This window comes from Theropithecus gelada, chromosome 8 (genome assembly GCF_003255815.1).
Source record: "Theropithecus gelada isolate Dixy chromosome 8, Tgel_1.0, whole genome shotgun sequence".
Classification (NCBI taxonomy): Eukaryota; Metazoa; Chordata; class Mammalia; order Primates; family Cercopithecidae; genus Theropithecus; species Theropithecus gelada.
This window is the reverse complement of record NC_037676.1, coordinates 127,271,227-127,299,160: the sequence shown is the minus strand read 5'-3', so window position 1 is coordinate 127,299,160 and position 27,934 is coordinate 127,271,227. Positions and strand designations below refer to the sequence as shown.

Below are 27,934 nucleotides of genomic sequence, written 5' to 3'. Positions count from 1 at the left end.
TAAGGTCCAGTAGCAGGCCAAGAGCTGTCTTTCAAAAGGAGGGTAGTTATCTGTGGATGATAGCAGGGCCCTGCTCCAAAATCCTAAAGGCCTCCACTGTGATTCACTGATGGGGTCCTGCCAAAGGCTCCAAACAGCATCCCTATCAGCCACTGACATCTTAAGTACCATTGAATCAGCTGGATCATATGGCCCAAGTGGCAATGCAGCTTGCCTAACAGCCAGGATCTGTTGCAGCCCCTGCACTTTTCTAACCACTCAGTAAATGGGTCAAAGCAACACACCCAAGTGAGGAACATGTTCCTTCCAAAATCCAAATAGGCCCACTAAGCATTGTTTCCTGTTTATAGAAGGGGCCAGATGCAAGAACTTGTCCTTCACCTTAGAAGGGATATCTTGACAGGCCCCACACTACTGGACCCCTAGAAATTTCACTGAGGTAGAAGGCCCCTGAATTTTAGTTGGGTTCATATCCTACCCTCTGACACACAAATGTCTTACCAGTAAGTCCAGAGTGGTTACTACTTCTTACTCACTAGGTACAATCAGCTTAATGGTGCTACTCCACCACACCCAGCTAATTTTTGTATTTTTAGTAGAGATGGGGTTTCACCATGTTGGCCAGGCTGGTCTCGAACTCCTGACCTCAGGTGATCCACTCGCCTCAGCCTCCCAAAGTGCTGGGATTGCAAGCATGAGCCACTGTGCCTGGCCAGTGTTATTTTATTTTTAATAACAAACAAGTAGAAACAATATAAATGTCCTACATTAAAACAATTAAATTGTTTTGACACAGCCATTCAGTATATTATGAAGCCACTAAAAGCCTAACAATTTTAAAACAAGTAAAAAATGACAAATGATGTAATATTAAGAAAAAAAAGACACAATGCTACATGTACCTACACACACACACACACACACACACCCCATATAATCCAATTTTAAGTATTTATTCATATATATGCTTAGAAAAGAGGTTACTGGGAAAGACCGCAGCATTTTCAAGGTAAGTAATCCTTGGAAAAAATGATTATGGGTCATTTTAATTCTGGTCTTCCTACTTAAATGTATTTCCTAATTTATACTTCTTTGTATATTTTACAATTAGCAAGTATTACTTTAATTATTAGAAAAAAGCAATGTTAAGGGGGAAAATCTTTCACCTGTATCTATCAGGCTAACCAACTAATATGTTCTTAATGGGAACATTTATCCATGACTTAGTAAGGCTTAAAATTAATAATGTTCATTTTTCAATCAAGCTTTCATTCCATCCCTCAACCTGTCAAATTCTAGAATATGTGCTGAGTTTACCAGAGTCAAGCAATGTTACATCAGAAACCTGGCTGTCTTAGTGCCCACAAGCCACCTGGAAGCTTGGAAGCACCCACAAGCTTGGAAGTGGCTACAGGCGCACTGTGTCATGATTGCCTGGCATTCTGTTTCCATCTGTATCCTTATAACTAACCCCAGCACTTGTGCCATCCTCAGCTTTGACTTGATTCCAACCTCATAGCAGGGGTTTGGGAAGGCTGATGAGAGGCAAGGATGGGGAACAAATTAAAGGGGTGGAAAAAGCTCATTTGAGCCCAGGAGTTCAAGGTTACAGTGGGCCATGATCGCACCACTGCACTCCAGCCTGGATGACAGAGCAAAACCCCGTCTCTTAAAAAGTAAAAATCTTAAATTTGGGTTGGCATATGGACAGATGAGGCAGAGGTTAGGGCCAGAAAGAGGTAAAAGAGAACAAAATAGAAATAAAAGAGAGAGAGGAGTGACAGGTAGGGTATTTTTTTTAACTTTAATTTCTGTAGAGACAGGGTCCCACTATGTTGCCCAAGATGGTCTCCAACTCCTGGGCTCAAGTGATCTTCCCACCTCTGCATCCCACAAAGTGCTGGGATTATAAGCATGTGCCACCACACCGAGCTGGGGATAATTTTTAAACAGAAAATGCAGCAGTTGCTCAACTGGCTGCCATATTATAAAAATGATGTGTTACATTATCAGCCTCCTGAATAGCTTGCTATTATTCATGTCCCCATACTCTTATTCATGTACCTTCCTACTCATGGCGTAAATAATAATAAAAAGATTGCACTATTTTAGTGGCCTCGGGGGACAGTCATATCTCTGAGGCTAACTTCAAAGACGACCCAAAGACCCGTGCTGGTCTAGAGCCACCTTTGATGGTAACAATAGTAGTAACAGTTAATACTGAGTGATGACTAAGTATCAGGAATACTGAGCACATTACATACATCATCTCACTGATCCTCACAATAAACCCATGAGCTAAGCATTATTAATGTCTCCATTTTAGAAACCTAGAAATAATCAATCCAACAAATGATTCAACATTCCTGTCCCTAAAGTCTATCTCTGGCAAAATTATGAGCAAATGAGGGCGGACAGAAAAGGAAAATAGTATTTCCTTAACACCTACGATATGCCAAGTTCACCTCATTCACTGCTCACCAAATCTACAAGGTAGGTAAGTACAAAATACAAAGCTAGAAAGTGACTGAAATTTAAATTTGAAACAAGTTTTAAACTTGTCCTATGGAGTCCAATCTGAAGCTCAGGGTAGTGAATTATCAGGACACGTTTCATTTTATTTATTTATTTATTTATTTATTTATTTTATTTTTTGTTTTTTCTTTTTTGTTTTGTTTTGTTTTTTTTTTTTTTGAGACGGAGTCTCGCTCTGTGGCCCAGGCTGGAGTGCAGTGGCCGGATCTCAGCTCACTGCAAGCTCCGCCTCCTGGGTTTACGCCATTCTCCTGCCTCAGCCTCCCGAGTAGCTGGGACTACAGGTGCCCGCCACCTCGCCCGGCTAGTTTTTTGTATTTTTTTTTTAGTAGAGACGGGGTTTCACCGTGTTAGCCAGGATGGTCTCGATCTCCTGACCTCGTGATCCGCCCGTCTCGGCCTCCCAAAGTGCTGGGATTACAGGCTTGAGCCACCGCGCCCGGCCATATTTTTTTTTTTTTGAGAAAGGTCTTGCTCTGTCACCCAGGCTGGAATACAGTAATGCGATCTTGGCTCACTGCAACCTCTGCCTCCTGGGTTCAAGCAATTCTCCTGCCTCAGCCTCCCGAGTAGCTGGTACTACAGGCACACACCACCACACCTGGCTAATTTTTTTTATTATTATTTTTAGAACAGATGGAGTTTCACCATGTTGGCCAGGTTGGTCTTAAACTCCTGACCTCAAGTGATCCGCCTGCCTCAGCCTCCCAAAGTGTTGGGATTACAGACATGCGCCATTGTGCCCAGCCAGGACACTTTTTAAATGTCCTCTAAGGTTAGTGTGAGGATACACCCAGCCTCCTATCATAGCAACTTTCATTTACAAACCAGCCCAAGGAGACACTGGGATTATACAATCTAATCCCGCAGACTTTATTCATTGGTGAAAACCCCTCAACCAAAACCCATAAACACTTCATATGCCAGGCTCTGTGTTGGGCTTAAGGGTTACAAAACTGGATCCATTCAGTCACAAAAATGGATCCATATCCTGGAAGGGTGTACTCTTACACATTAGCATAAAACACATAAGCATATGACACCCACCCAATAACTATTAAGCACGACTATGTGCAAAGCACTGTGTCAAACTTCACAGAGCTTGCATTTTCACAGAGAAAACATAACCCACTTTAATCTACTGTTATCTCTAGCTTTTCAGATCATCTGTTAAGTTTGAAGATTAAGGATTCAGTAGAGTAAGTGTAGTTCCAGAGCTGCCAAGGAGAAAGTAGCCAACCAAAAAACTGCATGTTTTCCTACAACTGGATTGTCCTCACATTTGCCCCTCCCACTGTCACATGACCTCTGCTAAACACATGTTAGGCATCAAGTAAATTTTTGTTGAATGAATGGTTATACTGCTTGAAAGAAGAAATAAATACATAAAATCAAATACAGAATTTTAAAAAGCATAGTAGTCCCCCTTATCTGCTGGGGACACATTGCAAGACTTCCGATAGATGCCTGAAACCAAGGACAGTACTGAACCCTATACGTACTAAGTTTTTTCCATACACAAAGTTTATGTATGATAGAGTTTAATTTTATCACAAATTAAATATGATACATTTTAATTTATAAATGAGGTACAGTAAGAGATTAACAATAACTAATAGAACAATTATAATAATATACTGTAATAAAGTTATGTGAATTTGGTCTCTCTCTCAAAATATCTTATTGTACTGTACTTACCTTTCTTCTTGAGGTGATGATGAAAGAGTACAATGGCTTCATGATGACATGAAATGAAATAAATGATGTAGGCATTGTGATGTAAATGGAAAACTCCAGAAATAATTTCTAAGTTTTAAACTGCCTGCTGTTCTGAGTAGGATGACAAAATGTCTCACTATCCCACTATTTCCAGCCTGGATTGCTATAAATCACTTAGTAGCCATCTCAGTTATCACATCTACTGTTGTGGTATCATAATGCTTATCTTCAAATAATCCTTACCATACTTAATAAAGGCCCCAAAGAGCAAGAGTAGTGATGTAATATTTTCACACCATGGTTGATCAAGGGTAACGAAAACCCCAGAAAGCAAAACCTTGGATAAGGGGGGACTACTGTAATGACAGTCTTGTTACCAAATGCTATGATTTGAGTGTCCCCACCAAAACTCATATTGGGACCTTAATTCTCAGTGTAGCAATGTTGGGAGGTGGAACCTTTAAGAAGTGGGGCCTAATGGGAGGCATCTGAGTCACGGGGGCTCCCTCTGCTCTTATAGGCAGCGTGCTGCCAATTCTTGTACAATTCTTGTCCGCGAGTGACCTCTCTCTCTCACGGGAGACCTCTCACATGATACAGGATTAGTTTCTGAGAGTGAGCTGTTATGGAGTGATTGCAACTCTCATGTCCTGCCCCTTTGCAAGTCCTGTCTTCACCCTTGACCTTCTGCCATGTTATGACACAGCACAGAAACCCTCAACAGAAGCAAGCAGATGTTGGCCCCATGCTCTTGGACTTTCCAGCCATCAGAATCACGAGCCAAATAAAACCTCTTTTCTTTATAAATTACCCAGCTCAGGTATTCTGTTATGGCAACACTAAGGAGACTAAAGCACCATGAGTTCAGAAAATGAGACTGGCTGAGATCAATGATTAATGCATAAAGGGTAACAGTCACAGTACCGCTGTACTCCACTACCTCTCACCTCTCAAGTTTCTAGTGCTATAGAAACTTCTACAGCACTAAGGAGAAGGCCCATTTGGTAGACCCAACTTGGATAACTTGGGATGATGGGAGTTAAGACTTTACCTTAATTACTACAGAGACTTATGCTTACATGCCCTCTGGTAGTCTGTGCAGCAGTTAGGGAGTGAGTTCCCTCCTATAGTTGTGAGTACATGCATTGACATGGCTGTCCCTATGCTATGGCATGGAAAATATATATGAGCTCCTTCTTTGAGTAGGAAAAATATACATTATAGGTGTCTTCTATTTAAGTAAAAAGAAACCATGAAATAAATCACTTGTAAATAAAGAATGCTTTCTTTATTCACATGCTAAGTCCTTTATGCTAGCAAGAAAAATAGAGAATATAGAATTTCTTTCTCATGGAGCTAAACAGTCTACTTGCTGATTAATGAAACTGAGATAAACGCATCACATATTATGTTTGACTATGTTATCTTCTCCATCATAAGGTACAAATCTCTTTTTTGTTTTCCTCATTTTCAATCCAAAGAGACAAGGATTTTTGCCAAATTGTTCTACTAATGGAGCCCATCTTAACCCATCTAAGATGTGAACATCTTTATTCTGGTAGACATCAAGGTTTGTGAAATAGATTTTATATATTACCAGCCATCATAGTACATTGTATAGGTGATGGTGACAGGACATAAATTGTACCTGTTATTAATCTCTTCAGATGCAAATTAACTTATATTGAACTTGTGATTTTGTTCTTTTCCAGTTTAAACCAAATTCTTTGTTTCATGAATAAAAAGAAAATTTAGTAAAATTTCCTGTTTTTTTTGTTATAGCTGCTTACAAGGTGAATAAAATAAAAGTGTTTTAGACAGTCTGCAAACAATATAGTCCTGTGCTTTTCCAATATTTTATCCGTTAAAATTCCTGAAGTTGATCATAAAGAATCTACAAGTAAGATAAGTTTGGGGCTGTACTACTACTTCTACTTTCAAAACATGTGGATAACTTTTTTTTTCAGTTTGTTTCAATTAATAATAGCAGCAGCAAGTAATTACCATTTATTGATACCCTGCTATGTTTAAGCACTGTGCTATATGATTTGCAAACATTCATTTAATGTTTATGGTAACCCTGTAAGGCAGGCGTTATTTCTGTTTTACAGATGAGGGAACTGAGGCTCAGAGTGGCTACCTGCCACAGAGCATGTGATTGATTTTGTATCACCCCAACCACTGCTGCCTTGTAACTGAATTTCAGCCTCAACAGCAAACTCCTAAGTTTATCAGCAAACTCCTAAGTTGATAACTCCTTAGTTATCAAGCATTAATCAAACTATTAGTTACTATAAAAACTTGTCCTGAAATATTACAATTTAATAAAATTTGGGCAATACCAGATAACATACAAAGACAGAAAAATACTCAGGTGAGGTCATATAAAAGCCAATAATGGGCCGGGTTTGGTGGCTCACACCTGTAATCTCAGCAGCTTGGGAGGCTGAGGGAGGAGAACTGCATGAAGCCAGGAGTTCAACACCAGCCTGGGCAACATAGCAAGACTCTGTCTCTAAAAAATTTTAAAATTAGCTGACTGCAGTGGCGTGCACTGTAGTCCTAGCTACTCAGGAGGCTGAGATGGGAAGATCCCTTGAGCCCAGGAGTTTGAGGCTGCAGTCAGCTATGATGGTGCCATTGCACTACAGTCTGGTTGACAGTGTGAGACCTTATCTCAAAAAAAATTAATGAATAAGGGCTGGGTGCGGTGGCTCACACCTGTAATCCCAGCACTTTGGGAGGCCAAGGCGGGTGGATCACGAGGTCAGGAGATCAAGACCATCCTGGCTAACACAGTGAAACCCCGTCTCTACTAAAAATACAAAAAATTAGCCAGGCGTGGTGGTGGGCGCCTGTAGTCCCAGCTACTCGGGAGGCTGAGGCAGGAGAATGGCATGAACCCGGGAGGTGGCGCTTGCAGTGAGCCAAGATCGCGCCACTGCACTGCAGCCTGGGCGACAGAGTGAGACTCCGTCTCAAAAAAAAAAAATTAATGAATAAGAAAAAAATAAAAATAAAAGGCCAATAATGCCTAATGTGTTCCCCCTTTTCTGAAAGTAGAAAATTTCCCCCAAATTCTTCTTCAATACCTTTATTTGTTAGTTTTTGCTTTATTTTTGTAATCAAATAACAATACAAAAACACACAAATACCCTGCCAGTATCAGGTGCACCACAATCATGAAAGATAAAATAATCCCCATGCAATTAAATGACCATCAGCTACAGACCTTTGCAGCAGCTACAACTGACCCATTCTGGCTTCACATTCATAATATGCATCTCTGCATATTATTCATAAAATATATTCTGAATCCAAAAAATTAAATGAAATCATGGGCAACTCAGGAGTCCTAACCTTCCTACTTGTCTACCTTTTGCACTAGTAGGAAATAAAATGGGAGGAAGGGAATAGGATATATCTAATAATTTCCAAAGCATCATTCCCATAAGAATGAGTAGGGAAGATGGGGCCTCAGTTATCAGATCCATATACCAATTATGTCAAGAGGCAAAAGAAAACTGTCAGTACTGAAGCTAAGAAGTCTCACTACTCCTTAATGGCAAACTGTCCTTGGACACTGGCTCTGAATTAGTGAGTTAATTATTAGAAAAAGAACCAAGTTATTGAGCTGACCAAGGATTACATAATGGGATAACTTGGGGAAAAGGCTCTTCATTAAAAATTGTAAGACAGAATTCAGGAATGCTGCCTTCTATTCTGGCTTTGGTCAAGACAGTGAGGTCATATCACTAGATAACTCAGTCGGCAGCACATGAATTAGAACACGCAATCATTAAAATATCCAATCTCTAAACCCAGTGTCTTCAATACTGTATTCCAGTTCTACTCTATGTTACAATACCTTTTGGAGAGCAAACCCTCCAGAACACATTTCTACAGTCTTTATAGGAAATATTTATGGGTCTGTCAAGAATAATGATCTTGAATGAAAGAACCTTCTATAATATCCAATACAGCAGCTGCTGGTCACATAGAGCTACTGAACACTTAGAAAGTGGCTAGTGTGACTGAGGAACTGGATTTAAAATTTCAATTAATCTTAATACAAATAGCTACATATGGCTAGAGGCTATGGTATTGGACAGTATAGTTCTAGATGCTACAATAGTTTTATTTTTAGTGACTAAAAATGCATTTGAAAAAAAAAATCTTTTCCTTCTTAAGCCCCAACAAAATAGCCAGGAAATCACATTATTTGCTCAAAAATACCCTTTCTCTGGGTAAACCCCTGAGGCTGGTAATGATGTATCTCTACCTAGTAAACGAAGATAAAATAAAGTAATTCAATAGCAATTCTAGCTTCAGGTTCTCACGGTTCCTTTGCTTACTCTCAGGATTACTCTGTACATTTCTTTTGAAGCTATTACTATCTTACCTTAAATTTTTTAAAGTCCTCCTTTCTTCATCCTTGGTGGATGAATCTCTCACTGGACAGATCCAATAACCTGGTGATTGGGGTCTTCCCATCCTTTAAACTGGGAGGTTGACTTTTTCCAAATGTTTTAACAAACACATCAAAGAAACTTTATGGCACATCAATCACAGAATACCTACATTGTCGTGGTCCAACAAGGAAGAAAAAACCATCACCAGGCTTTGGGACTCAGGAAGATGAATTTGGTACTGAAAATGAAGGGATGAGGGGCACTTCCCCTGAACAGCTTTTCCAAGTCCATTGACGAGGAAAATCCCCAACGTCAGGAGACTCAAAAGGCTTTTCTACATGAATTTTCCGATGCTGACTGAGGTAGGCACTTCTGCTGAAGCATTTCTCACAGCTGGTACATTTGTAAGGTTTTTCCCCTATGTGGGTCCTCCTGTGCCTGATAAGGTTAAAGCTCTGACTGAAGCATTCACCACAATCAGGACATTTATAAGGTTTCTCTCCTGTATGTGTCCTTTGGTGAATCACCAGGGTGGAACTCTGACTGAAAGTTTTCCAGCACTCAGAACATCTGTAAGGCTTTTCTCCTGTATGTGTTCTCTGATGTCTAATGAGATGGGAGCTAAGGCCAAAACTCTTTCCACATTCACAACATCTATATGGTTTTTCTCCTAACTGCATTCTGCATTCTTCTATAACATTGCAGTTCTGACTCAAACTTTCTTCATATTCAGAACTTTCATAGGATTTCTCTCCTGTGTGCATTTTCTGGTGTGTAATAAGGTTTGAACTACGACTAAAATTCTTCCCACATTCTGGACATTGATAAGGCTTTTCTCCTGTATGTATTCGCTGATGTTTTATTAGAGTAGAATTACAACCAAAGCTTTTTCCACACTCAAGACATTTGTAGGGCTTCTCACCTGTGTGTGTCCGCTGGTGGCGAATGAGGCTGGAACTCTGACTAAAACTCTTCCCACAATCAGGGCACTTATAAGGTTTTTCTCCAGTGTGAGTCCTCTGATGTTCTATTAGGACATAGCTATGACTGAAGCCTTTTCCACAGACAGAACATTCATATGGTTTTTCACCTGTATGTGATCTGTGATGCTGAATAAGGTGAGAGCTGCTGCTGAATCTCTTCCCACACTCGGGACATTTATAGGGTTTCTCTCCCGTGTGAGTTCTCTCATGGATAATAAGATGGGAGGTATTGCTGAAGCTTTTCCCACATTCACCACACTGGTAGGGCTTCTCTCCTGTGTGCATTCTTAGATGCTGAATCAGGTGAGAACTGTTACAAAAGCATTTTGCACACTCAGAGCATTTATAAGGCTTTTCTCCTGAGTGGGTCCTCTGGTGAGTACGCAAATGAGAACTATTACTGAAGCTTTTCCAACATTCGGAACATTTGTAGGGTCTGTCTACAAAGGATGAATTCTGCTGCATACAGGCATTGGTATGTTCTCCTGGGTCCCATTCCTGGTGACTGGGTTTTTCCTCCTCTTCAGCTATAAAATTTCCCCAATTCTCTGACTTGCCATCACTCTCATAGGAATCATGACACCAAATCTCATCTTGAACCCATGTCAGTGGCATTTCTTTTGCATCCTCATGCTTATAATGTTGTGGTCTATGTCTTTTAGACCATTCTGAAGGTTTCTCTTTAAGTTTATCTGCCTTAGGATTATTGTGGTGAACAGTTTCCAAATTATTCATACTTTCATCTCCTGCAAGAATAAACAAATATTCTAACCATATTCTGCACCTCTGCCAGAGACGCAAATTCTAAACTGCAGTGGAAGAGAGGAAATAACACTGTAAAACCTCATAAATATTTCATATAAAAAAGTTTTTAAAGACAGTTTCACTTCTTTTCCTCTGTTTACCAGAAGCAGGTGGATTTTTTTTGTACTTAGCAACTACACTAATGCATTATTTGAACCATTATTGGCAAAGGGAACATCAATCTAAAAAGAAATGCATTAAATTTTGTTCTAGAAGACTTAAGAGAAAAAACAGGATTGATGTGAATAGGAGTGAAATTGAACAGGATACCATCTCAAGTAAAAACTAGACAATAGCTTTGCTAAAATCTGAGCAAATGCTATAGAAATAACAATAGCCATTATTTATTACAAACAGTAGCTTTGGATGGGGTATTTCACTAATTCTAAAATATATGTGAAATCGGTATTATTCATTTTCTTAAAGATGAGAACAATGAGGCCGAAATAATTAACACAGCTTATAAGTGACAGAACAAGGAATTAAATTAAGGTTTGTCTCATTCTAGTGTCCTGTTCTTTCTACATCAAATTTCCCAAGGATTCAGACCATCGTCTTGATCGCTCACCTGTGAAGGGGCTTTTCAAACTCTCCCTCTCCATAAAGCTGTTAGAATCTGAAACCAACAGTTTTTTTTCTTGCTCCATCACAATGATCACAGCCAAGTTAGAGATCAGAAACCCTGTGGAAGAAAATAAATTATGTTTGGAGGTATATGTTAAAGTTTATGCTTCCTCATTCCTTCCCAACCATTCCAACACAACAATAGGGGGCACAGAATGTTCCATGAACCATACTGAAAATAAGAAAAACAACTCTTAGCAGCCCTTTTAGAAAATCTTATCTCAGATCCAAGTGTTTAGAATTAAGGGTTAACCCTGAAATAACAATGCAAAAAAGTAAATCTTCGGGGGGGCACGCCCAAGATGGCTGAATAGGAACAGCTCCAGCCTCCAGCTCCCAGCATGAGCGACACAGAAGACGGGTGATTTCTGCATTTTCAACTGAGGTACCGGGTTCATCTCACTGGGGAGTGCCGGACAGTTGGCGCTGGTCCGCGGGTGCAGCCCGACCAGCGAGAGCTAAAGCAGGGTGAGGCATCGCCTCACCTGGGAAGTGCAAGGGGGAGGGGAATTCCTTTTCCTAGCCAAAGGAAATTGAGACACACAACACCTGGAAAATCAGGTAACTCCCACCCTAATATTGTGCTTTACCAAGGGTCTTAGCAAACGGCACACCAGGAGATTATATCCCACACCTGGCCCAGAGGGTCCCACACCCAGAGAGCCTCCCTCATTGCTAGCACAGCAGTCTGAGATCTAACTGCAAGGCAGCAGCGAGGCTGGGGAAGGGGCGTCCGCCATTGCTGAGGCTTAAGTAGGTAAACAAAGCCACCAGGAAGCTCTAATTGGGTGGAACCCACAGCAGCTCAAGGAGGCCGGCCTGCCTCTGTAGCCTCCTCCTCTGGGGACAGGGCATAGCTAAACAAAAAGCAGCAGAAACCTCGGCAGAGGTAAATGCCCCTGTCTGACAGCTTTGAAGAGAGCAGTGGATCTGCCAGCATGGAGGTTGAGATCTGAGAATGGACAGACTGCCTGCTCAAGTGGGTCCCTGACCCCTGAGTAGCCTAACTGGGAGACATCCCCCACTAGGTGCAGACCAACACCTCACACCTCACATGGTGGGGTACACCCCTGAGACGAAGCTTCCAGAGCAAGAATCAGACAGCAGCACTTGCTGTTCAGCAATATTCTATCTTCAGCCTCCGCTGCTGATACCCAGGCAAACAGGGTCTGGAGTGGACCTCAAGCAAACTCCAACAGACCTACAGATGAGGGTCCTGACTGTTAGAAGGAAAACTAACAAACAGAAAGGACACCCACACCAAAACCCCATCAGTACGTCACCATCATCAAAGACCAAAGGCAGAGAAAAACCACAAAGATGGGGAAAAAGCAGTGCAGGAAAGCTGGAAATTCAAAAAATCAGAGCACATCTCCCCCTCCAAAGGAACGCAGCGAATCACCAGCAACGGAACAAAGCTGGACAGAGAATGACTTTGACGAGCTGAGATAAGAAGGCTTCATTTGATCAAACTTCTCAGAGCTAAAGGAGGAACTAGGTAACCAGTGCAAAGAAACTAAAACCTTGAAAAAAGAATGGATGAATGGATAACTAGAATAATCAATGCAGAGAAGACCTTAAAAGAACTGATAGAGATGAAAACCATAACACGAGAACTACGTGACAAATGCACAAGCTTCAGTAACCGACTCGATCAACTGGAAGAAAGAGTATCAGCGATTGAAGATCAAATGAATGAAGTGAAGCGAGAAGAGAAGTGTAGAGAAAAGAGAGTAAAAAGAAATGAACCAAGTCTCCAAGAAATATGGGATTATGTGAAAAGACCAAATCTACGTCTGACTGGTGTGCCTGAAAGTGATGGGGAAAATGGAACCAAGTTGGAAAACACTCTGTAGGATATCATCCAGGAGAACTTCCCCAACCTAGTAAGGCAAGCTAACATTCAAATTCAGGAAAGACAGAGAACGCCACAAAGATACTCCTCGAGAAGAGCAACTCCAAGACACATAATTGTCAGATTCACCGAAGTTGAAATGAAGGAAGAAATGTTAAGGGCAGCCAGAGAGAAAGGTCGGGTTACCCACAAAGGGAAGCCCATCAGACTAACAGCAGATCTCTCGGCAGAAACTCTCCAAGCCAGAAGAGACTGGGGGCCAATATTCAACATTCTTAAAGAAAATAATTTTCAACCCAGAATTTCATATCCAGCCAAACTAAGTTTCATAAGTGAAGGAGAAATAAAATCCTTTACAGACAAGCAAATGCTAAGAGATTTAGTCACCACCAGGCCTGCCCTACAAGAGATCCTGAAGGAAGCACTAAACATGGAAAGGAACAACCAGTACCAGCCATTGCAAAAACATGTCAAAATGTAAAGACCATCGATGCTAGAAAGAAACTGCATCAACTAGCGAGCAAAATAACCAGCTAATATCATAATGACAGGATCAAGTTCACACATAACAATATTAACCTTAAATGTAAATGGACTAAATGGTCCAATTAAAAGACACGGACTGGCAAATTGGATAGAGTCAAGACCCATCAGTTTGCTGTATTCAGGAGACCCATCTCACATGCAGAGACACACATAGGCTCAAAATAAAGGGATGGAGGAAGATCTACCAAGCAAATGGAAAACAAAAAAAAAAGCAGGGCTTGCAATCCTAGTCTCTGATAAAACAGACTTTAAACCAGCAAACATCAAAAGAGACAAGGAAGGCCATTACATAATGGTAAAGGGATCAATTCATTAGGAAGAACTAACTATCCTAAATATATATGCACCCAATACAGGAGCACCCAGATTCATAAAGCAAGTCCTTAGAGACTTACAAAGAGACTTAGACTCCCATACAATAATAATGGGAGACTTTAACACCCCACTGTCAACATCAGACAGATCAACGAGACAGAAAGTTAATAAGGATATCCAGGAATTGAACTCAACTCTGCACCAAGCAGATCTAATAGACATCTACAGAACTCTCCACCCCAAATCAAGAGAATATACATTCTTCTCAGCACCACATCACATTTATTCCAAAATTAACCACATACTTGTAAGTAAAGCACTCCTCAGCAAATGTAAAAGAACAGAAATTATAACAAACTGTCTCTCAGACCACAGTGCAATCAAACTAGAACTCAGGACTAAGAAACTCAATCAAAACCGCTCAACTACATGGGAACTGAACAACCTGCTCCTGAATGACTACTGGGTACATAACGAAATGAAGGCAGAAATAAAGATGTTCTTTGAAACCAATAAGAACAAAGATACAACATACTAGAATCTCTGGGATACATTTAAAGCAGTGTGTAGAGGGAAATTTATAGCACTAAATGCCCACAAGAGAAGGCAGGAAAGATCTAAAGTTGACACCCTAACATCACAATTAAAAGAACTAGAGAAGCAAGAGCAAACACATTCAAAAGCTAGCAGAAGGCAAGAAATCACTAAGATCAGAGCAGAACTGAAGGAGATAGAGACACAAAAAACCCTCCAAAAAATCAATGAATCCAGGAGCTGGATTTTTGAAAAGATCAACAAAATTGATAGACCACTAGCAAGGCTAATAAAGAAGAAAATAGAGAAGAATCAAGTAGACGCAATAAAAAATGATGAAGGGGCTATCACCACCGACCCCACAGAAATACAAACTACCATCAAAGAATACTATAAACACCTCTACACAAATAAATAGAAAACCTAGAAGAAATGGATAATTTCCTGGACACTTACACTCTCCCAAGACTAAACCAGGAAGAAGTTGAATCCCTGAATAGACCAATAGCAGGCTCTGAAATTGAGGCAACAATTAATAGCCTACCAAACAAAAAAAGTCCAGGACCAGACGGATTCACAGCCGAACTCTACCAGAGGTACAAAGAAGAGTTGGTACCATTCCTTCTGAAACTATTCCGATCAATAGAAAAAGAGGGAATCCTCCCTAACTCATTTTATAAGGCCAACATCATCCTGATACCAAAGCCTGGCAGAGATACAACAAAAAAAGAGAATTTTAGACCAATATCCCTGATGAACATCGATGCAAAAATCCTCAATAAAATACTGGCAAACCGAATCTAGCAGGACATCAAAAAGCTTATCCACCATGATCAAGTGGGCTTCATCCCTGGAATGCAAGGCTGGTTCAACATACGCAAATCAATAAACGTAATCCAGCATATAAACAGAACCAAAGACAAAAACCACATGATTATCTCAACAGATGCAGAAAAGGCCTTTGACAAAATTCAACAGCGCTTCATGCTAAAAACTCTCAATAAATTCGGTATTGATGGAACATATCTCAAAATAATAAGAGCTATTTATGAAAAACCCACAGCCAATATCATACTGAATGGGCAAAAACTGGAAGCATTCCCTTTGAAAGCACAAGACAGGGATGCCCTCTCTTACCACTCCTATTCAACACAGTGTTGGAAGTTCTGGCTAGGGCAATCAGGCAAGAGAAAGAAATCAAGGGTATTCAGTTAGGAAAAGAAGAAAGTCAAATTATCCCTGTTTCCGGATGACATGATTGTATATTTAGAAAACCCCATCATCTCAGCCCAAAATCTCCTTAAGCTGATAAGCAACTTCAGCAAAGTCTCAGGATACAAAATCAATGTGCAAAAATCACAAGCATTCTTATACACCAGTAACAGACAAACAGAGAGCCAAATCATGAATGAACTCCCATTCACAATCGCTACAAAAAGAATAAAATACCTAGGAATCCAACTTACAAGGGATGTAAAGGACCTCTTCAAGGAGAACTACAAACCACTGCTCAGTGAAATAAAAGAGGACACAAACAAATGGAAGAACATACCATGCTCATGGATACGAAGAATCAAGATTGTGAAAATGGCCATACTGCACAAGGTAATTTATAGATTCAATGCCATCCCCATTAAGCTACCAATGACTTTCTTCATAGAATTGGAAAAAACTGCTTTAAAGTTCATATGGAACCAAAAAAGACTCCGCATTGCCAAGACGATCGTAAGCCAAAAGAGCAAAGCTGGAGGCATCATGCTACCTGACTTCAAACTATATTACAAGGCTACAGTAACCAAAACAGCATGGTACTGGTACCAAAACAGAGATATAGACCAATGGAACAGAACAGAGGCCTCAGAAATAACACCACACATTTACAACCAATGGATCTTTGACAAACCTACAAAAACAAGAAATGGGGAAAAGATTCTCTATTTAATAAATGGTGCTGGGAAAACTGGCTAGCTGTATGTAGAAAGCTGAAACTGGATCCCTTCCTTACACCTTATAGACAAAAATTAATTCAAGATGGATTAAAACTTAAATGTTAGACCTAAAACCATAAAAACCCTAGAACAAAACCTAGGCAATACCATTCAGGACATAGGCATGGGCAAGGACTCCATGACTAAAACACCAAAAGCAACGGCAACAAAAGTCAAAATACACAAATGGGATCTAATTAAACTAAAGAGCTTCTGCACGGCAAAAGAAACTACCATCAGAGTGAAGAGGCAACCTACAGGATGGGAGAAAATTTTTGCAATCTACTCATCTGACAAAGGGCTAATATCCAGAACCTACAAAGAACTCAATCAAATTTACAAGAAAAAAACAAGCAACCCCATCAAAAAGTGGACAAAGGATATAAACAGACACTTCTCAAAAGAAGACATTCATACAGCCAACAGACACATGAAAAAATGCTCATCATCACTCGCCATCAGAGAAATGCAAATCAAAACCACAATGAGATACCATCTCACACCAGTTAGAATGGCAATCATTAAAAAATCAGGAAACAACAGGTGCTGGAGAGGATGTGGAGAAATAGGAACACTTTTACACTGTTGGTGGGACTGTAAACTAGTTCAACCATTGTGGAAAACAGTGTGGCAATTCCTCAAGGATCTAGAACTAGACATACCATTTGACCCAGCCATCCCATTACTGGGGATATACCCAAAGGATTATAAGTCATGCTGCTATAAAGGCACATGCACATGTATGTTTATTGCAGTACTATTCACAATAGCAAAGACTTGGAATCAACCCAAATGTCCATCAGTGACAGACTGGATTAAGAAAATGTGGCACATATACACCATGGAATACTATGCAGCCATAAAAAAGGATGAGTTCGTGTCCTTTGTAGGGACACGGATGCAGCTGGAAACTATCATTCTCAGCAAACTATCGCAAGAACAGAAAACCAAACACCGCATGTTCTCACTCATAGGTGGGAATTGAACAATGAGATCACTTAGACACAGGAAGGGGATCATCACATACCCGGTCCTATTGTGGAGGGGGGGAGGGATAGCATTAAGAGATATACCTAATGTAAATGACGAGTTAATGGGTGCAGCACACCAACATGGCACATGTATACATATGTAACAAACCTGCACGTTGTGCACATGTACCCTAGAACTTATATAATAAAAAAAAAAAAAAAGTAAATCTTCACGTTAAAGGTTTGAGGATCAAGCTTCAAAGACAGAATACTAATCCTCATTGTCCACGCATAGCTTAGAAACACTTTTAATTTAAAAAACAAAGTATATTTTTTTAAAAGACACCAATTATAAAACTTTTATAAAGACTTCAAGGAATCAATATGCAGGCATAAGCAGCAGCTAAAGAAAAAAAAGCACGCTGTTTAGTTTCAAAAGAATAACTTGGTCTTGACAGAAGGAAACCTTTGAAGTCAATTTCAAAGGAAAGTTAGGATTTACATAACCAGTAAAGAGAAATTAGGACAAAGCAGAGGTGGAATAATTATAGCCAATAACCCTGCAATATAAAAAGGAGCCTCAAGAGGACCTCTTCCTCCTTGCACTTAGTTCCTAAGTCTACCATATTCACAATACCCATTTCAGCCTAAACTTTGTCTTCTGGAGCCAACAATCACTAACCTATTTTAAGGGACTAGAAAATGTTCCACCCTGGCTATGCAGTGAAACCCCGTTCTCTACTAAAACTACAAAAATTAGCCGGGCGTGGTGGCACGCGCCTGTAGTCCCAGCTACTCACGGGGCTGAGGCAAGAGAACCGCTCGAACCCAGGAGGCGGAGGTTGCAGGGAGCCGAGATCGTGTCACTGCACCACTCCAGCCTGGGCGACAGAGCAAGATTCCGTCTCAACAACAAAAAATAAGAAATAAAAAGAAGAAAATGATGTGATCTACCACAGGAAGGCAGTGACGTATGGACTTCTGGCATCCATTTCAGAATATAAAGAATATCATTATTTGGGAGAAAAATAAGGACATAAAAGGATATACAAAGCACACATTTTAAAAACAAAAAACAGTATCTGTACTTATATTGTATTTTCACCATTGCTGCCTATTATGTGCCAGGTAGTGAATGAAATAATTTCCACACATTTGTCATTTAATTCTTACAATAGCCCTCTGAGGTGTATGAACAACTACCAGCATTTTACAGGATGAGTTTAAAAGGTATTAAGAAACTTTCCTAAGGTCACCTAGAAAGTGTTAGAGCAGGATTGAGCTCCAAGTCTGTTTGGATGCTGACCTTTTTCACCCTCTTACCTATTATCATAAACTAGAATGGGAAGCAGAGCTGGGCATAATGCCAAACTACAAATAATCCTCAAAGAGTCCCTTTATTTTAGAATATATTGACTGGCGTTTTAGAAAACAGATCTACATTCCTAAACCTTGTAACAAAGTGAGTCGACATTCCATAAGCACACTCAGCAAGCAGGGATTTGTTCTAGAGAAATGTGAAACTAGTCTACATTACTAATATCCCCAGTGTTTGAGTGAGGGGAGGGAAAAAGCCATACACCTGAATGCAAAAAAGGAAGGGGGTGGAGTTGTTCGAATAGAGTTACATATTTTGCTGTCCTAAGTTACATATTGTTATCAAAGTATTTACAAAAGAAGCATGAGTCTGGGTAACACATTACCACCCTCCCCCCCTCCATTTTCCCTACTAAAATACTATTAAATTTGGCAGCAAAGGAGCCCCCGGAACAGTGGCTCAGCAAAACGGTGGCAAAGGCAAGGCCATAAAGGGCTGCCATTAAGATGTCTCTCCATGGGGAAGGAGTGTTTTCACTGTTACAGAGCAACTAGCTGATCGGAGTGGGGCCGTGCTTTGATCAGAAATCCTTCAAAAATGCACTGCCTGACGCCTAGTTTTAACCACCAATGGCAGGGACAAGTTGGAGACGCTGGGGGGTGAAGTTCCAGGATACCAAACGGTCTCCGGCCGACAGGATCCCTTAAGGGACCCCGCGGACAAGGATGACGGTGGCCCGCCGGTGGGAGATGCTGGGCCTTCGCCCCTGGCAGCAGCGGGATCTCTCTCCGGATGTCCACTGCAGCCTGGACGGAGCTGTTTCCACTCCTCTAGCCCGCAACCCTCGGCTCCCTTCCCCCCAAGAAGGAACTCACTGTTCTGGGTGCTACACCCAAGGCGCCCTGCACCCCCAGCAGTCCAGGAGGAAGGCGCCCCCTCTCCCTCTAACCCCACCAACCCAGGGTCCTAAACTCTCAAACCCGGAAGGCAGAAACAGGAAGTTACCCCCATCTCCCCTGGCGGCTTTGCTAGAGCCGCTCTAGGAAGCAGTGATGGCCAATTCTCGTTGATCTTAACCCTTAGGGTCCTGGACCAGAAGGAGCGTGGGGGTGGATTTCCTTTCCTTGTGCTGTGACAGCTGTGAACCTCATTCCTGTCACTTGTTAGGCGGCTTACGACAGAGGCCTGATTGGAGCTTATACCTTTCCTTGCCATCAGAATATCATCAGATTAATTATCATCACTATTAGAATAAAAATCAATCTAGTATTTTTTTTTTTTTTGAAACGGAGTCTCGCTCTGTCACCCAGGCTAGAGTGCAGTAGCGCGATCTCGCCTCACTGCAAGCTCCGACTCCCGGGTTCACGCAATCCTCCTGCCTCAACCTCCCGAGTAGCTGGGACTACAGGCACCTGCCACCACACCCGGCTAATTTTTGTATTTTTAGTAGAGATAGGGTTTCACCGTGTTAGCCAGGATGGTCTCGATCTCCTCACCTCGTGATCCGCTCGCCTCAGCCTCCCAAAGTGCTGGGATTACAGGCGTGAGCCACCGTGCCTGGTCTCATTCTAGTATTTTTAAACACTTACTGTTTCTGTTCCCACCGCTGTGAGCGTGAATATATATTTACTTATCTGTGAAAGTTAGAAAGCCAAGGCATCCATTCACATATAAAACAATTCGTTTACAAGTCACCCTTATTAACTCCTGGAAAAGTATTTAATCCCTCCTTTTTCATTACAGAGAAAATAGAAGCCAGTCCCTTCATCTCATCTCTACCAAACATAGAAATCCACTCAAGTCTGCACACTGCCATTCTGTTTCTTCCTGTTACAATACAGAGTTCCTCTTTGGCGGTTTGTTGTTGTTTTTTTTCTTTTTGGGTTTTGTTTTTGTTTTTGTTTTTGTTTTTTTGGAGATAGAGTCTCACTGTGTCCCCCAGCCTGGAGTGCAATGGCAGGATTTCGGCTCACTGCAACCTCTGCCTCCCTGGTTCAAGCAATTCTTCTGCCTCAGCTCCCGAGTAGCTAGGACTACTGGCGTGCGCCACCACGCCCAGCTAATTTTTGCATTTTTAGTAGAGACAGGTTTCACCATGTTCGCCGGAATGGTCTTGATCTCTTGACCTCATGATCTGCCCACCTCGGCCTCCCAAAGTGCTGGCTCTTTGGCATTTTAATAAGCCCTTTACTGGTACTCACTTTCCTACCCATCTTCTTGGAAACTTCACACTACCAACTAAACTCACAATCCCTCCACCCCATCCCCAAATGGTCCCTCAGCTTTTCTTTCCTCTTTTTACTCACAATGTTTCCATTTCACCAATTTTCCACTGACCTTAACATTTCTCCTGCAACAACAATGAAAAATCACTAGCATCACCAATGACCTCCATGATGTCAGTTAGTGCAATTGGTATTTTTTAGTTCTCAGGTCCTTTTTCAGGAGGTTTGTTATGGCTAAGGACTCGTCTTCTAGAAACAGTCTTTTGAGGTGATACCACATTCTCCTCCTTTTCTTCCAACATCTCTAGTCAGTCCTGTTAGTCTCTTTTCCAAGTCAGTCCCTCGAGATCATCCTCTCCTCTTATCACTGAATGTTCTCTGCCTAGGCAATCTCATCCACTCCCACATTTTCAAATACCACCTAGGCAGACAACTCAAAAATTTGCTTCTCCAGCCCAAGCTACATGGGTGAGCTCTTCACTCATAACTAGTGGTCTACTTGGCATCTCATACAGGAAGTCTCAATAACACCTCAAAACCAAAATGTCAAAAATCAAAATCATAATCTGTCTTCTCTCTCACTGTTCTTCTCCGTATACACATATAAACACAAAATAAAACAAAATAAACCTGTTTCTCTTCCAATATTCTTTCAACCATCCATCCAGTTATATGGAAACCCAAAAGTCCTTCTTTTCACTTCCCTTTCCTTACCTTCCATATACAATTCATAAATAGCCTCATCCATTGTGTAATAAATAATTCTCACCTGTAGTTGTTTCCCCTAACCACCTAGGCCACCTCTATTCTGGCAACCATCACCCCTCACTTGGAAGGATTTCCATGCCCTCCTAACAGTCCTATAGATACCCATCCTTGCTCCCTCTCATTCACTCTTCCCTGTTGAATCCAGAGGTATCTTTTCCAAAAATGAATCTGATTCTTCCATGTTCCTTTACCTAACTGAGGCTTACTCATCCTTCAGATTTCAGCTTACACATCACTTTCTCACAGAAGCTTTCCAGGCTCTTCTACATGCTCTTCTCCTACCGTATCTTCTTCTTCCGTTGTAGCCCATGTAATGACTGCAACTTTATGTTTGTGTGATTGATGCATTATTTTGCCTCTCCATCCAGATAGCAAGCTCCATGAGAACAGGGCCTGCCTCCACTTTTGCTTATGATTCTATCTTACAACTTAGCACAGTGCCTGACTCCTTCATTCATTTATTTAACAAATATTTGTTGAAAGCCTACTGGGTGCCTGTTACTGTGTTATCCTGTACACTGAGGATACATCAGGGCACCAAACATTGTGGGGGAGATCATAAATGAACATCAACAAAAGGTAAACAAATGTATGTTAAGCAGTGATGAGTATTAGAAAAAGAAGTAAAGGAAGTTAAAGAAAGTGTACTATTTCAGGTGATCAGGGAAGTCCTCTCGGTAGGGAGATATTTCAGCAGAAGTATGAAGGAAGAAAGGCATGGGCCTCATCATTATTTAAGGGAGGAACAGTTAAGACAGGAACAGTAAGAAAAAAGACTCTGAGATGGAAACTCAAGAAATCATAAGGAGCAGAGCAAGTGAAATGAACAGTACTTGGAGATAAGGTCAGAGAAGTTTCAAGAGGCTAGGTCATAATCATATAGACCATAAGTGACAGACACAGAGATGCATCACTCAGACTCCAAGGAAGTTCATGTTGCCCACCTCTGAGAGCGCTGTGAGCGGAAAGCTTTCAGCTGTTGGCTCCCTCAGGAGTGCTTCAGTTTCAGAGAATAGCCTTTCTGGAGCTCACGCACTTTCCAAGGCAGCCCACGTCTAGTGACTGATCAAGGCAGACATATAAAAGCCTGTCCGTGTTGTCCAAAGCAGGATAACTCTTAAATGCACTATTTCAGCTTCCTGTGTGTTGTTTGTTTTTTAAGACAGCCTTACTCTGTCACCCAGGCTGGAGTGCAGTGGCACAATCACGGCTTACTGCAGCCTCAACTGCCCAGGTTCTAGCAATCCTCCCATCTCAGCCTCTTAAGTAACTGGGGCTAAAGGCACGTGCCACGATGCCCTCCTAATTTTTTAAATTTTTTTGTAGAGAGGGGGGGTCTCACTTTGTTTCCCAGGCTGGATGTGAACCCGTGGGCTCAAGCAATCCTCCTGCCTTGGCCTCCCAAAATGTTGGGATTACAGGTGGAGCCACAGTGCCCAGCCAACTCCTGAATTCTTGATGGCCTTGAAGGAGGAATCTGTTGTCAAGCCCAAATTGCAGGTCTTCCCCCTCTGCTCAATCCTGATTCCTTTCCCACCCTTCCACAGGTTTGGATACCAAGGCCATTTCCTAATCAACACCCTGGACTCTAAACTCAGTCTCAGAATCTGCTTCCTCAACAAACAAACAAATGAACAAAAACCTCCAAAATACATACAGAAAGTGAAATGTCCTCTCTCATCCCTGCCCCCAGCCATCCAGTTCTTCTCTCCACTGGGGCAACCAACGTTGTATGTTTCTTGTGTATTATTCACAGATACGCTATATGTGAGCAAATACCTGCCTACCTACTTATATACATACATATACACATACATAGGTAATGAATAAAGATAGGTGACAGATATTCATTCATTTCATTTGCTACACATATGATAGTAAACTATTCACTTTGTTCTAAATTTTAGTTTTTTCACTTAACAACATATCATGGAGAATTTTATTTTCTTCTCTTTTTTTTTTTTTTTTATTTTTGAGGCAGAATCTCACTCTGTCCCCCAAGCTGGAGTCCAGTGGCGTGATCTCAGCTCACTGCAACCTCAACTTCCAGGGCTCAAGCAATCCTCCCACCTCAGCCTCCTAAGTATCTGGGACCATAGGTGTGTGCTACTACTGCCAGCTAATTTTGTTTTGTTTTGTTTTGTTTTGTTTTGTTTTGTAGAGACAGGGTCTTACTATGTTGCCCGGGCTGATCTCCAACTCCTGGGCTCAAGCAATCCACCTGCTTCAGCCTCCCAAAGTGCTGGGATTACAGTCATGAGCCACTGCGCCCAACTGAAAGTTTTCTATAATAGTACAGACATTTATCATAGAGCTCCCAGTGTTCTTTTTTTTTTTTTTAACAGTTGCATGCTATTCTGTTGTGTAAATATACCAGTATTTATTCATCTATTTTTTATATTGCTTCTGAACTTATACTATTACTTATATTGAAATGAATAATTTAACCTTTATTTTTTAAAGCTGTGGTGGATATTGTGTATTGACTTGCTCAATATCCATTACCACTTTTTTTCATTATGCATTCCTCCTGAGGAGTTGGTGTTATGAACTGAATTGTGTCCACTGAAAATTCTTTTTTTTTTTTTTGATATGGAGTCTCGCTCTCTGCCCCCCCAGGCTGGAGTAGAATGGCACAATCTTGGCTCACTGAAGCCTCTGCCTCCCTGGTTCAAGCAATTCTCCTGCCTCAGCCTCCCAAATAGCTAGGATTACAGGTGTGCACCACTACAACTGGCTGATTTTTGTATTTTTATTAGAGGTGGAGTTTTACCATGTTGGTCAGACTGGTCTCGAACTCTTGGCCTCAAATGCTCTGCCTATGTCAACCTCCCAAAGTGTAGGGATTACAGGTGTGAGCCACCACACCCAGCCTTCATTCAAAATTCTTATGTTGAAACTGTAATCCCCAGTGTGGCTATATTTGGAGATAGGGCCTCAAGGGAGGTGTTTGAGGTTAAGTGACGTAATAAGGGTGGGGCTGTAATCTGCTAGGACTGGGGTATTTGTCAGAAGAGGAAGAGACACCAGAGACATCTCTGTCTGTGTACACACAAAGGAAAGGTCAGGGGAGAATATAGCAAGAAGGTGGCCATCTGCAAGCCAGTAAGAGAGTCCTCATGGAAACTAACACTGACAGTACCTTGATCATGGACTTCTACCTTCCAGAGGTGTGAGAAAATGAGGCCATGCATGGTGACTTACACCTGTAATCCCAATACTTCAAGAGGCTGAAACAGGAGGACCACTTGAGCCTGGGAGTTTGAGACCAGTCTAAACAAGAGTGAGACTCCATATGTACAAACAATTAAAAAAAAAAAAAAAAAAAAAAAAAAAAAAAGCTTTGCATGGTGGCACATGCCTATATTCCCAGCTACTCAGGAGGCTGAGGCGGGAGGATTGCTTGAGCCCAGGAGTTCAAGGCTCCAGTGAACCATGATTGCACTACTGCACTCCAGCCTGGATGACACAGTGAGACCCTGTCAAAAAACAAAAGCAAAAACCAAAAAACCAAACCCCGGAACTGTGAGAAAATGAATTCCGCTGTTTAAGCTACTCAGTCTGGTATTTTGCTTTGATAGCCTAAACAGACTAATACAGTTGAAAAAGCTAAACATTACATTTCTGAGACTTCTTTGAAGGTGTAATTGCCGTAGTTGTAGCAGCAGCTTTGATTGACACTCCTGGAAGCTCAGTCCGCAGTCTATTTCCTCAGTCCTCTCAGTGATTCCAAAAATCCTTTAATCCTTGTAATATATCTTTTATTCCTGATGTCAGTTCAAGTGAATTCTATTCTCTGTAACTGACTCTAGTTAGTACACAGCTAAATTGCTAGGGAGGCTCTTGATTTGGGGTTGAGGGCACATGGACAAAGTTTGTGTGTTCCCTGGAGTCGCAAGCTTGCAGACAGAACTTCCAGCTGGAGAATGGCTATATGGTGTGTGTAAGCAGGCTGAGGCTGGCACCACAGGTCCAGCTCAGAGTTTAATGAAGAGTGATGCTTGCCTTCTAATTATCTACTCTAGCCATGAGCAAACTGTTATCGGAAGATGGAGGAAGGGGATCCTTGTTATGTCGTGGCAGAAATTTGGCAACACTGTCACCTGTGCTAACACATAGAAAATAAGAAATTCACCTAATCACCTCCAACATCTTGGTCAGGGGTTGGCAAATTCATTCTGTAAAAGTCTAGAGAGTAACTATTCCATGCTTGTGGGCCATATGATCTCTGTTGCAACTACTCAACTCCGCCATAGTAACTCGAAAGCAGCCCATGTGCAAGACTAGTATACAGGCATGGGTGTGTTCCAGTAAAACTTTATGTGTGAAAATAGGCAGCCAGGCATGGTGGCCCATGCCTGTAATCCCAGCACTTTGGGAGGAGGAGGTGGGCAGATCACTTGAGGTCAGGAGTTTGAGACCACCCTGGCCAAAATGGTGAAACCCTGTCTCTATTAAAAATACAAAAATTAGCCAGGTGTGGTGGCACATGCCTGTAATCCCAGCCACTCGGGAGGCTGAGGCGGGAGAATCACTTGAACCCGGAGGCAGAGATTGCAGTGAGCCAAGATTGCACCACTGAACTCCAGCCTGGTCGACAGAGTGAGGCTCTGTCTCTAAATAAATAAATAAATAAATAATAAATAAGGGGGCAGCCTGCCTGCCAGCTGACCTCTGTTCTAGCTAAAGAGATTTCAAGATAGAATATTAAGCATGCCACTTGGCTTCCTCTCATTGCCTATGGTAAAATGCAAGAGGAAAGAGATAAGCTGAAGAACCAAGCCTTGAATATATAGGAGCTAGAAACTGCTGCGTTGGAAACAATTTGTTTTTCCACATCCCAGCCTCTCCAGATGGCAAATAGTGTTAAAATTAAGAAACGGCTTCTGAGTAAAGAGCAAATATTGGGCACCGCTAGGAAAGAGTGTTCTAAGTAAGTATCAGCAAACTACGAAAGACCTGTGCAGGTCTTCCTTCAGAACGTGCCTTGAAGCACTTCTGTGTTAAACAGTGGGATACCACAGAGTCTTAAGGGCCTTGATCCCAGCAACCACATAAGGAAGCCAAGGGAGGAAAGGGCTTATCTCATGAAATTTGTGGGCATACCTTTTGTCTAATAGAGTGAATGATGTATCAACACACCAAAAGCCTCAAGATTTCTGAAAGTATCCTGTCAACTGGGATCGATAGGCACAGAGACAGTACAAAACAGCAAGAGGTCTGCAGAACCCCAAACTTCTACTGGCAGGAAGCAGGCTGAGAAAACTACTCAGGCACAAATATGGGTTACTATCATCAAGATAGTATCTCAATTTCAGGACGTTCCTGTTCTGGCTCGTCTCTAACCACCATGCTCCTCCCACTAGATGCAAAACCGCTTGTGGTTCTCAGAACATAGCTTGCTCTTCTGTACCTCTATGTCTTACCCTCTGACGCAATGGTACTGCCCCCTGTCACTCCTACTCTTGCCTCCTCCCCTACCTCCCATCCATCTGTATAGCAAATGTCCCCTCCTTCTCATCTGAAATATCATCTCACCAATTAGCCTCTCTTGACTCTCCCGGGAATACTTAAACCTTTTCTCCTCCCCAACTTGCCCAGAGGTTCTGAACCAATTGAGAAACCTGTTGAGAAACCAATTGAGAGTACCGACACAGGTATTAGATAGGGATCAAAATGATCAGCTTTGTCGCATGTAAGACTGGATTGGAGAGATAACCTGGGGGCCCAGGCCTCCTACTTCATCCCCATGCATTAGACTAACTTATGCCCTCATTGCCTTGGAAGAAAATCCTGCCCAAGAAATTGTACTAACCACATGTACAAGAAGCAGAGAGCAGGTAGCAAATGCTCTGTGGGTAGGAAGATCTTAGAGAACTCAAGAGTCTACATCACACATGTTCAGTCTTTTCTGCTCCATCTCACCTATCATAGAAGACAGTTTTCCTGACCCTATAAATGAGTAAGGGGTAACGATGGGGACAATGAAATGAAGGGCAGAGGATACCTTCTACTATTTCCAATAAAACGGTTTTTCTTTTATGGGGCTGTAGGAATGTGGGGAACAGGAAAAAATGCCTTTCTTTTACATCTATAAGCTTCTTGAGAAGCCATTTAATAAACATCTTTGGCTGAATTCAAGAATCAATAAATGAGGCTAGGCGTGGTGGCTCACACCTGTAATCCTAGCACCTTGGAAGGTCAGGGTGGGTGGATCTCTTGAGGTCAGGAGTTCAAGGCCAGTCTGGCCAACATGGTGAAACCCCATCTCTACTAAAAATACAAAAATTAGCTGGGCATGGTGGCAGGTGCGTGTAGTCCTAGCTACTCGGGAGGC

The 27,934-nt window shown here is 41.6% G+C and overlaps 1 protein-coding gene across 1 annotated transcript; it reads right to left on the bottom strand.

The window, feature by feature from the left end:
• Positions 1-7,347: 7,347 nt before the first annotated feature.
• On the bottom strand, positions 7,348-19,599 carry ZNF572 (zinc finger protein 572). Its single transcript, XM_025394809.1, has 3 exons — positions 19,480-19,599; positions 11,022-11,135; positions 7,348-10,395 (listed from the first exon to the last, which is right to left on the bottom strand). The coding sequence occupies exons 2-3, from the start codon at positions 11,098-11,100 to the stop codon at positions 8,885-8,887; spliced, it is 1,590 nt and encodes a 529-aa protein (XP_025250594.1). The 5' UTR covers positions 11,101-11,135; positions 19,480-19,599; the 3' UTR covers positions 7,348-8,884.
• Between the last annotated feature and the right edge of the window lie 8,335 nt (positions 19,600-27,934).

What these genes read in the sequence shown, in the direction of transcription:
- ZNF572 (XM_025394809.1), bottom strand. Translation starts at nt 11,100, where the DNA reads ATGGAGCAAGAAAAAAAACTGTTGGTTTCAGATTCTAACAGCTTTATG. An exon ending in TTTGAAAAGCCCCTTCACAG is followed by an intron (nt 10,396 to 11,021) that starts GTGAGCGATCAA and finishes TTATTCTTGCAG; the next exon opens with GAGATGAAAGTATGAATAAT.